The following is an 11,038-nucleotide window of genomic DNA, read 5'->3' on the forward strand; positions in this document are numbered from 1 at the left end:
CAGAGCATGACAGAAAAGAATCAAACTGTCATCTCAGAATTTGTCCTCCTGGGTCTGCCGATTTATCCAGATCAGCGAGACCTGTTCTATGCCCTGTTCCTGGCCATGTATGTTACCACCATCCTGGGGAACCTTCTCATCATTGTCCTCATTCGCCTGGACTCCCACCTCCACACGCCCATGTATTTGTTTCTCAGCAATTTGTCTTTCTCTGATATCTGTTTCTCTTCTGTGACCATTCCCAAGTTGTTGCAAACCATGCAGAGCCAAGACTCATCCATCCCCTATGCTGGCTGCCTGACCCAGATGTACTTCTTCCTGTTTTTTGCTGACCTAGAGAGCTTCCTCCTGGTAGCCATGGCCTATGACCGCTATGTGGCCATCTGCTTCCCTTTGCACTACACCACCATCATGAGCCCCAAGCTCTGTCTCTCCCTGGTGGTGCTTTCCTGGGTGCTGACCATGTTCCATGCTATGCTACACACTCTGCTCATGGCCAGATTGTGGTTTTGTGCAGACAACACAATCCCCCACTTTTTCTGTGATATGTCTGCTCTGCTGAAGCTGGCCTGCTCTGACACTCGAGTTAATGAGTTGGTGATATTTATCATGGGAGGGCTCATTCTTGTCACCCCCTTCCTCCTCATCATCATGTCTTATGCACGGACTGTGTCCTCTATCCTCAAGTTCCCTTCTGCTAAGGGTATTCACAAAGCCTTCTCCACCTGTGGCTCCCACCTCTCTGTGGTGTCTCTCTTCTATGGGACAGTTATTGGTCTCTACTTATGCCCATCAACTAATAATTCTACTGTTAAGGAGACTGTCATGGCTATGATGTACACTGTGGTCACCCCCATGCTGAACCCCTTCATCTACAGCCTGAGGAACAGAGACATGAAGGGAGCCCTAGGAAGAGTTCTTTTCAAGAAGAAAACTTCCTTCCTTGTATAATGGCAAAGCTGGGGATTTTTACATAATTTTATCAAGTAGATACATTGATATTAATATAGGAATTTTGACCCAGGCTTTTTTTCACTATGAAATTTTCTGTTAAAATGACATACTGTTCTGTTCCATTGATCTATGTGTCTGTTTTTGTGCCGATATTATGCTGTCTTGATTATCACAGCTTTGTAATATAGCTTGAAGCAGGTATTGTGATGCCCCCAGGTTTGGTTTTCTTTTTCAACATTCCCTGGTGATTCAGGGTCTTTTCTGGTTCCATACAAATTTTAGGATTGTTTGTTCCAGCTCTGTGAAAAATCTCAATGGTATTTTGATAGGGATTGCATTGAAAGTGTAGATTGCTCTGGTAGCATAGACATTTTAACAATGTTTTTTTCTTCCAATCCATGAGCATGGAATGTTTTTCCATCTTTTTGTGTCTTTCTCAATTTCTTTCATAAATGATCTGTAGTTTCTACAGTATAGATCCTTTACCTCTTTGGCTAGGTTTATTCCTAGGTATCTTATGGTTTTTGGTGCTATTGTAAATGGAATCAATTCTTTAATTTCTCTTTCTTCAGTTACATTGTTAGTGTATAGAAATACAACTGATTTCTGTGCATTGATTTTGTATCCTGCCACATTGCTGAATTGCTGTATGAGTTCTAGTAATTTTGGGGTGGAGTCTTTTGGGTTTTCCACATAAAGTATCACATCATCTGCGAAGAGAGAGAGTTGACTTCTTCTTTGCCAATTTTAATGCCTTTTATTTCTTTTTGTTGTCTGATTGCTGAGGCTAGGACTTCTAAAACTATGTTGAACAAATGTGGTGAGAGTGGGCATCCCTGTGGTGTTCCTGACCTTAAGGGAAAGGCTCTCAGGTTTTCCCCATTGAGAATATTCATTGTGGGCTTTCCATAGATGGCTTTTATGATACCAGAAGTGGACCCTCAATTCTATGGTCAACTAATCTTTGACAAATCAGGAAAGAATATCTAGTAGAAAAAAGACAGTCTCTTCAATAAATGGTGCTGGGAGAATTGGACAGCCACATGCAGAAGAACGAAACTGGACCATTCTGTTACATCATGCACAAAGATAAAGTCAAAATGGATGAAAGACCTCAATGTGAGACAGGAATCCATCAAAATCCTAGAGAAGAACATAGGCAGTAACCTCTTTGACATTGGCACAGTGGCTTCTTTCAAGACACATCTCTAAAGGCAAGGGAAACAAAAGCAAAAATGAACCTCTGGAATTTCATCAAGAGAAAAAGTTCTGCACAGCAAAGGAAACAGTCAACAAAACTAAGGCAATCCATGGAATGGGAGAAGATATTTGCAAATGACATTACAGATAAAGGACTGGTATCCAAGATCTATAAAGAACTTACCAAACTCAACACCTGAAAAAACAACAACAACAACAACAGCAAACAAATAATCCAGTAAAGAAATGGGCAGAAGACATGAACAGACACTTCTCCAAAGAAGACATACAAATGGCTAACAGATATGAAAAAATGAGTTCAACATCACTAGCCATCAGGGAAATACAAATCAAAACCACAATGAGATACCACCTTACAACAGTTAAAATGGCAAAAATTAACAAGACAGTAAACAACAAATGTTGGCAAGGATGTGGAGAAAGGGGAACCCTCTTATACTGTTGTTGGGAATGCAAGCTGGTATAGCCACTTTGGAAAACAGTATGGAGGTTCCTCAAGACGTTAAAAATAGAGCTACCCTATGACTCAGTGATTGCACTTCTAGGTATTTATCCCAAAGATACAGATGTAGTGAAAAGGGGCACATGCACCCCAATGTTCATAGCAGTGATGTCCACAATAGCCAAACTGTGGAAGGAGCCGAGATGTCCTTTAACAGATGAATGGATAAAGAAGATGTGGTTCATATACACAATGGAATATTACTCAGCCACCAGAAAGGACGAATACCTACCATTTGCATTGACATGGATGGAACTGGAGGGGATTATGCTAAGTGAAATAAGACAAGCAGAGAAAGACAATTATCATATGGTTTCACTCATATGTGGAACATAAGGAATAGCGCAGAGAACCATAGAGGAAGGGAGGGAACTCTGAATGGGAAGAAATCAGAGAGGGAGACAAACCATGAGAGACTCTGGACTCCAGGAAACAAACTGAGGGTTACAGAAGGGAGGGGGTGGGGGAAAGGAGTAACTGGGTGATGGATATTAAGGAGCGCATGTGTTGTGATGAGCACTGGGTGTTAGACGCAGCTAATGAATCATTGAACACTGCATCAAAAACGAATTATGGCAAAAAAAGTGCGAATTATATACTATATGTTGGCTAATTGAACATAATATAAATAAATAATAAATAAAATGACATACTAAATAATTGTTCAATACGTAAAAGAAGTGGAGTTACGTAGTTGCACTCAGAAAGGGGATCTCAGTGACCTGCCAACAAGGTCTTTCTGTTTGTTATTCCCAGGTGACTCTGAAGAAGCATTATTTTTAAACTTTTAATTGATCTTCCTGTCTCCAGTTGTTAAACAACTAATATATCATGCGCTTATTTTTTTAACTAAAACTCTGCTCTCCGAGGTCAATATTGACTAAAACTCAAGCATCTCACCCCTCTGCTTACCTCTGATAAAATTGGACTTTCATCATTGAATGCAGACTTTTACTTACCTCTTCCCGAACAAGGGTTTGCATTATTCTGTCTCTTAACCTTTTCTCCTCTGATTTATCTTCATGTCTACATTGTCTTTTTGACCTGACCTGAACCTAAAGTGGACTTTCTATCTCATTTGCTACAATAGTTTAGTTTGTCTTTACCTGGGAGTTAACGCATACCTAGGACCTTACAGGTTACTCCCACAGGTATGGGAAAGCCAGAGCCTTGTTAACAGCCTTACTGTTTTGTTTTTTTTTTTAATTTTTTTATTCTTAGTTAATCCCCTTACATTACAACATTAGTTTTAGATGAAGTGTTCCATGATTCATTGTTTGTGCACAACACCCAGTGCTCCATGCAGAATGTGCCCTCCTAAATACCCACCACCAGGCTAACCCATCCTCCCACCCCCCTCCCCTCTAGAACCCTGTTTGTTTTTCAGAGTCCATCGTCTCTCATGGTTCGTCTACCCCTCCGATTTCCCCCGCTTCATTCTTCCCCTCCCGCTACCTTCTTCTTCTTCTTCTTCTTTTTTTCTTAACATATATTGCATTATTTGTTTCAGAGGTACAGATCTGAGATTCAACAGTCTTGCACAATTCACAGCGCTTACCAGAGCACATACACTCCCCAGTGTCTATCACCCAGTCCCCCCATCCCTCCCACCCCACCCCCCACTCCAACAACACTCAGTTTGTTTCCTGCGATTAAGAATTCCTCATATCAGTGAGATCATAGGATACATGTCTTTCTCTGTTTGACTTATTTCACTCAACATAATACCCTCCAGTTCCATCCACGTCGTTGCAAATGGCAAGATCTCATTCCTTTTGATGGCTGCATAATATTCCATCGTATATATATACCACATCTTCTTTATCCATTCATCTGTCGATGGACATCTTGGCTCTTTCCACAGTTTGGCTATTGTGGACATTGCTGCTATAAACATCGGGGTGCACGTACCCCTTCGGATCCCTACTTTTGTATCTTTGGGGTAAATACCCAGTAGTGCAATTAACAGCCTTACTGTTTAAGGGTGTCTCCCTCCTGCTTAGTATTTTGGAATTTTTTTTTTTTTAGATTTTATTTATTTATTTGACAGAGAAAGAGAGATAGTGAGAGCAGGAATACAAGCAGGGGGAGCGGGAGAGGGAGAAGCAGGCTTCCTGCCGAGCAGGGAGCCCAATGTGGGACTCGATCCCAGGACCCTGGGACCATGACCTGAGCCGAAGGCAGACGCTTAATGACTGAGCCACCCAGGCACCCGAGTATTTTGGAATTTTTAAACAAATTTTACATCCATGATCTTACTCTACTCTTATGATGATTCCACAAAGGAATCTTACCACCATCTTAAAAATTGAAAATGTGGAATTTGATGACTTGCCAAAGTCCCAGAATTGGTCAATATTGAGCTTAATTTCTCAGGCTAATTTTAGGGTTTCTTCTTCTCCTTTTCCCCCACCTCAGAAATAAGGGGAGAAACCATTGATTTTTCAGTCTTAACCCCATGCATGGCATTGTCTAGAATTCCAACTTTGGGTGGTTTGTTTCCTATTGTCTCCCCAAGGTGATGGCATCTAAATCCATTATTTTAATCCTTTCATATATTCTGCTTACCGCCACATCTCTATCTGCAGATCTTTCACCAGTTTCCAATTTTTATTTTCATCTTCACAGTAGACATCTCCCCTTGATGCTCTATGAGCACTTCAATCTTAACCTGCAAAAAAAAAAAAAAAAGAACTCTGTATTTTCCCCAAGCTTTCACTGTGCTTATACTCCATTTGTTGTTTAGCTTTACAGAAGTGTAAGTGATAAAAATTGCATACATTTAATGTATACATCGTGATGAGTTTAGACTTATGCATACACCCATGATACTATCACCACAACCAAGATATTACCTATATCCCTTATCTCCAAGGATTTCCTTGTGTTCTTTTGTGGTTTTACTTTTATTTTCTTTTTTGATAAGAACACTTAACATGAAATCTATCCTCTTAACATATTTTAGAGTGTACAATACCATATTATTGACTGTAGGTACTATATTGTACATCAGATCTTTAGAACTTACTCATCTTATGTAACAGAAATGTATTATACCCACTGAGAAACCAATTCTCCATTTCCTCCTCCCTGTGGCCCCTGACAAGCACTATTCAATTTTTCTTGTCTGTGAGTGTGACTATTTTATTTTTTATTTATTTATTTTGTATTCTTATGTTAATCCCCATACATTACATCATTAGTTGTGAGTGTGACTATTTTAGATACCTCATATCTAAAATGGAATCATGCAGTATTTGTCCTTCTGTGAGTGGGTTTTTTCACTTAGCATAATGTCCTTTAGGTTCATCCATGTTGTCGCGAATATTAAGGTTTCTTTCTTTTTAAAGGCCGAATGATATTCCATTGTATGTATATGCTACATTTTCTTTTTTTTTTTTTTTTTTTTTTTTTAATTTTTTTATTCTTATGTTAATCCCCTTACATTACAACATTAGTTTTAGATGAAGTGTTCCATGATTCATTGTTTGTGCATAACACCCAGTGCTCCATGCAGAATGTGCCCTCCTAAATACCCACCACCAGGCTAACCCATCCTCCCACCCCCCTCCCCTCTAGAACCCTGTTTGTTTTTCAGAGTCCATCGTCTCTCATGGTTCGTCTACCCCTCCGATTTCCCCCGCTTCATTCTTCCCCTCCCGCTACCTTCTTCTTCTTCTTCTTTTTTTTTTTTTCTTAACATATATTGCATTATTTGTTTCAGAGGTACAGATCTGAGATTCAACAGTCTTGCACAATTCACAGCGCTTACCAGAGCACATACACTCCCCAGTGTCTATCACCCAGTCCCCCCATCCCTCCCACCCCACCCCCCACTCCAACAACACTCAGTTTGTTTCCTGCGATTAAGAATTCCTCATATCAGTGAGATCATAGGATACATGTCTTTCTCTGTTTGACTTATTTCACTCAACATAATACCCTCCAGTTCCATCCACGTCGTTGCAAATGGCAAGATCTCATTCCTTTTGATGGCTGCATAATATTCCATCGTATATATATACCACATCTTCTTTATCCATTCATCTGTCGATGGACATCTTGGCTCTTTCCACAGTTTGGCTATTGTGGACATTGCTGCTATAAACATCGGGGTGCACGTACCCCTTCGGATCCCTACTTTTGTATCTTTGGGGTAAATACCCAGTAGTGCAATTAACAGCCTTACTGTTTAAGGGTGTCTCCCTCCTGCTTAGTATTTTGGAATTTTTTTTTTTTTAGATTTTATTTATTTATTTGACAGAGAAAGAGAGATAGTGAGAGCAGGAATACAAGCAGGGGGAGCGGGAGAGGGAGAAGCAGGCTTCCTGCCGAGCAGGGAGCCCAATGTGGGACTCGATCCCAGGACCCTGGGACCATGACCTGAGCCGAAGGCAGACGCTTAATGACTGAGCCACCCAGGCACCCGAGTATTTTGGAATTTTTAAACAAATTTTACATCCATGATCTTACTCTACTCTTATGATGATTCCACAAAGGAATCTTACCACCATCTTAAAAATTGAAAATGTGGAATTTGATGACTTGCCAAAGTCCCAGAATTGGTCAATATTGAGCTTAATTTCTCAGGCTAATTTTAGGGTTTCTTCTTCTCCTTTTCCCCCACCTCAGAAATAAGGGGAGAAACCATTGATTTTTCAGTCTTAACCCCATGCATGGCATTGTCTAGAATTCCAACTTTGGGTGGTTTGTTTCCTATTGTCTCCCCAAGGTGATGGCATCTAAATCCATTATTTTAATCCTTTCATATATTCTGCTTACCGCCACATCTCTATCTGCAGATCTTTCACCAGTTTCCAATTTTTATTTTCATCTTCACAGTAGACATCTCCCCTTGATGCTCTATGAGCACTTCAATCTTAACCTGCAAAAAAAAAAAAAAAAGAACTCTGTATTTTCCCCAAGCTTTCACTGTGCTTATACTCCATTTGTTGTTTAGCTTTACAGAAGTGTAAGTGATAAAAATTGCATACATTTAATGTATACATCGTGATGAGTTTAGACTTATGCATACACCCATGATACTATCACCACAACCAAGATATTACCTATATCCCTTATCTCCAAGGATTTCCTTGTGTTCTTTTGTGGTTTTACTTTTATTTTCTTTTTTGATAAGAACACTTAACATGAAATCTATCCTCTTAACATATTTTAGAGTGTACAATACCATATTATTGACTGTAGGTACTATATTGTACATCAGATCTTTAGAACTTACTCATCTTATGTAACAGAAATGTATTATACCCACTGAGAAACCAATTCTCCATTTCCTCCTCCCTGTGGCCCCTGACAAGCACTATTCAATTTTTCTTGTCTGTGAGTGTGACTATTTTATTTTTTATTTATTTATTTTGTATTCTTATGTTAATCCCCATACATTACATCATTAGTTGTGAGTGTGACTATTTTAGATACCTCATATCTAAAATGGAATCATGCAGTATTTGTCCTTCTGTGAGTGGGTTTTTTCACTTAGCATAATGTCCTTTAGGTTCATCCATGTTGTCGCGAATATTAAGGTTTCTTTCTTTTTAAAGGCCGAATGATATTCCATTGTATGTATATGCTACATTTTCTTTTTTTTTTTTTTTTTTTTTTTTTTAATTTTTTTATTCTTATGTTAATCCCCTTACATTACAACATTAGTTTTAGATGAAGTGTTCCATGATTCATTGTTTGTGCATAACACCCAGTGCTCCATGCAGAATGTGCCCTCCTAAATACCCACCACCAGGCTAACCCATCCTCCCACCCCCCTCCCCTCTAGAACCCTGTTTGTTTTTCAGAGTCCATCGTCTCTCATGGTTCGTCTACCCCTCCGATTTCCCCCGCTTCATTCTTCCCCTCCCGCTACCTTCTTCTTCTTCTTCTTTTTTTTTTTTTTCTTAACATATATTGCATTATTTGTTTCAGAGGTACAGATCTGAGATTCAACAGTCTTGCACAATTCACAGCGCTTACCAGAGCACATACACTCCCCAGTGTCTATCACCCAGTCCCCCCATCCCTCCCACCCCACCCCCCACTCCAACAACACTCAGTTTGTTTCCTGCGATTAAGAATTCCTCATATCAGTGAGATCATAGGATACATGTCTTTCTCTGTTTGACTTATTTCACTCAACATAATACCCTCCAGTTCCATCCACGTCGTTGCAAATGGCAAGATCTCATTCCTTTTGATGGCTGCATAATATTCCATCGTATATATATACCACATCTTCTTTATCCATTCATCTGTCGATGGACATCTTGGCTCTTTCCACAGTTTGGCTATTGTGGACATTGCTGCTATAAACATCGGGGTGCACGTACCCCTTCGGATCCCTACTTTTGTATCTTTGGGGTAAATACCCAGTAGTGCAATTAACAGCCTTACTGTTTAAGGGTGTCTCCCTCCTGCTTAGTATTTTGGAATTTTTTTTTTTTTAGATTTTATTTATTTATTTGACAGAGAAAGAGAGATAGTGAGAGCAGGAATACAAGCAGGGGGAGCGGGAGAGGGAGAAGCAGGCTTCCTGCCGAGCAGGGAGCCCAATGTGGGACTCGATCCCAGGACCCTGGGACCATGACCTGAGCCGAAGGCAGACGCTTAATGACTGAGCCACCCAGGCACCCGAGTATTTTGGAATTTTTAAACAAATTTTACATCCATGATCTTACTCTACTCTTATGATGATTCCACAAAGGAATCTTACCACCATCTTAAAAATTGAAAATGTGGAATTTGATGACTTGCCAAAGTCCCAGAATTGGTCAATATTGAGCTTAATTTCTCAGGCTAATTTTAGGGTTTCTTCTTCTCCTTTTCCCCCACCTCAGAAATAAGGGGAGAAACCATTGATTTTTCAGTCTTAACCCCATGCATGGCATTGTCTAGAATTCCAACTTTGGGTGGTTTGTTTCCTATTGTCTCCCCAAGGTGATGGCATCTAAATCCATTATTTTAATCCTTTCATATATTCTGCTTACCGCCACATCTCTATCTGCAGATCTTTCACCAGTTTCCAATTTTTATTTTCATCTTCACAGTAGACATCTCCCCTTGATGCTCTATGAGCACTTCAATCTTAACCTGCAAAAAAAAAAAAAAAAGAACTCTGTATTTTCCCCAAGCTTTCACTGTGCTTATACTCCATTTGTTGTTTAGCTTTACAGAAGTGTAAGTGATAAAAATTGCATACATTTAATGTATACATCGTGATGAGTTTAGACTTATGCATACACCCATGATACTATCACCACAACCAAGATATTACCTATATCCCTTATCTCCAAGGATTTCCTTGTGTTCTTTTGTGGTTTTACTTTTATTTTCTTTTTTGATAAGAACACTTAACATGAAATCTATCCTCTTAACATATTTTAGAGTGTACAATACCATATTATTGACTGTAGGTACTATATTGTACATCAGATCTTTAGAACTTACTCATCTTATGTAACAGAAATGTATTATACCCACTGAGAAACCAATTCTCCATTTCCTCCTCCCTGTGGCCCCTGACAAGCACTATTCAATTTTTCTTGTCTGTGAGTGTGACTATTTTATTTTTTATTTATTTATTTTGTATTCTTATGTTAATCCCCATACATTACATCATTAGTTGTGAGTGTGACTATTTTAGATACCTCATATCTAAAATGGAATCATGCAGTATTTGTCCTTCTGTGAGTGGGTTTTTTCACTTAGCATAATGTCCTTTAGGTTCATCCATGTTGTCGCGAATATTAAGGTTTCTTTCTTTTTAAAGGCCGAATGATATTCCATTGTATGTATATGCTACATTTTCTTTACCCTTTTACCTGTTGATGGACATTTGGATTGTTTCCATATCGTGGCTATTGTAAATAATGCTGCAATGAACACAGGAGTAAAGATATCTTTTTGAGATCCTGATACCATTTCTTTGGGTATATATCTTCATTAGATATTTACAAATATTTTCTCCCATTCAATAGGATACCTTTTCATTCTGCTGTTTCCTTTGCTATACAGAAGATTTTTTTTAATCATAAATTTTTGGGCGCCTGGGTGGCTCAGTTCGTTAAGCGACTGCCTTCGGCTCAGGTCATGATCCTGGAGTCCCAGGATCGAGTCCCACACCAGGCTCCCTGCTCAGCAGGGAGTCTGCTCCTCCCTCTGACCCTCCTCCCTCTCATGTTCTCTGTCTCTCATTCTCTCTCTCGCAAATAAATAAAATCTTAAAAAAAAATCATAAGTTTTTAAAAGATTATTTATTTGAGAGAGAGAGAGCATGAGCAGGGGGAGGGGCAGAGGGGGAAGCATACTCCCCCCTGAGCAGGGAGGCTGATGCCATACTCGATCCCAGGA

At 39.5% G+C, this 11,038-nt stretch overlaps 1 protein-coding gene and 1 long non-coding RNA gene across 2 annotated transcripts; one reads left to right on the plus strand and one right to left on the minus strand.

Annotated features, from left to right (window-relative positions):
• Positions 1 to 6: 6 nt before the first annotated feature.
• LOC123853572 (olfactory receptor-like protein DTMT) lies at positions 7 to 951 on the plus strand. The gene has a single exon (XM_045888145.1). The coding sequence runs from the start codon at positions 7 to 9 to the stop codon at positions 949 to 951; it is 945 nt and encodes a 314-aa protein (XP_045744101.1).
• A 574-nt stretch (positions 952 to 1,525) lies between these two features.
• Positions 1,526 to 10,593, minus strand: LOC135362931 (uncharacterized). The gene is made up of 4 exons (XR_010408395.1): positions 9,676 to 10,593; positions 7,460 to 7,562; positions 5,246 to 5,348; positions 1,526 to 2,162 (listed from the first exon to the last, which is right to left on the minus strand). It is a non-coding gene; the product is annotated as an uncharacterized LOC135362931 (long non-coding RNA).
• Positions 10,594 to 11,038: the final 445 nt, after the last annotated feature.

The sequence above is a fragment of the Mirounga angustirostris genome, unplaced genomic scaffold, assembly GCF_029215605.1.
Source record: "Mirounga angustirostris isolate CCGP_5_RB_7025 unplaced genomic scaffold, mMirAng1.0.hap1 SCAF_17, whole genome shotgun sequence".
NCBI lineage: Eukaryota > Metazoa > Chordata > Mammalia > Carnivora > Phocidae > Mirounga > Mirounga angustirostris.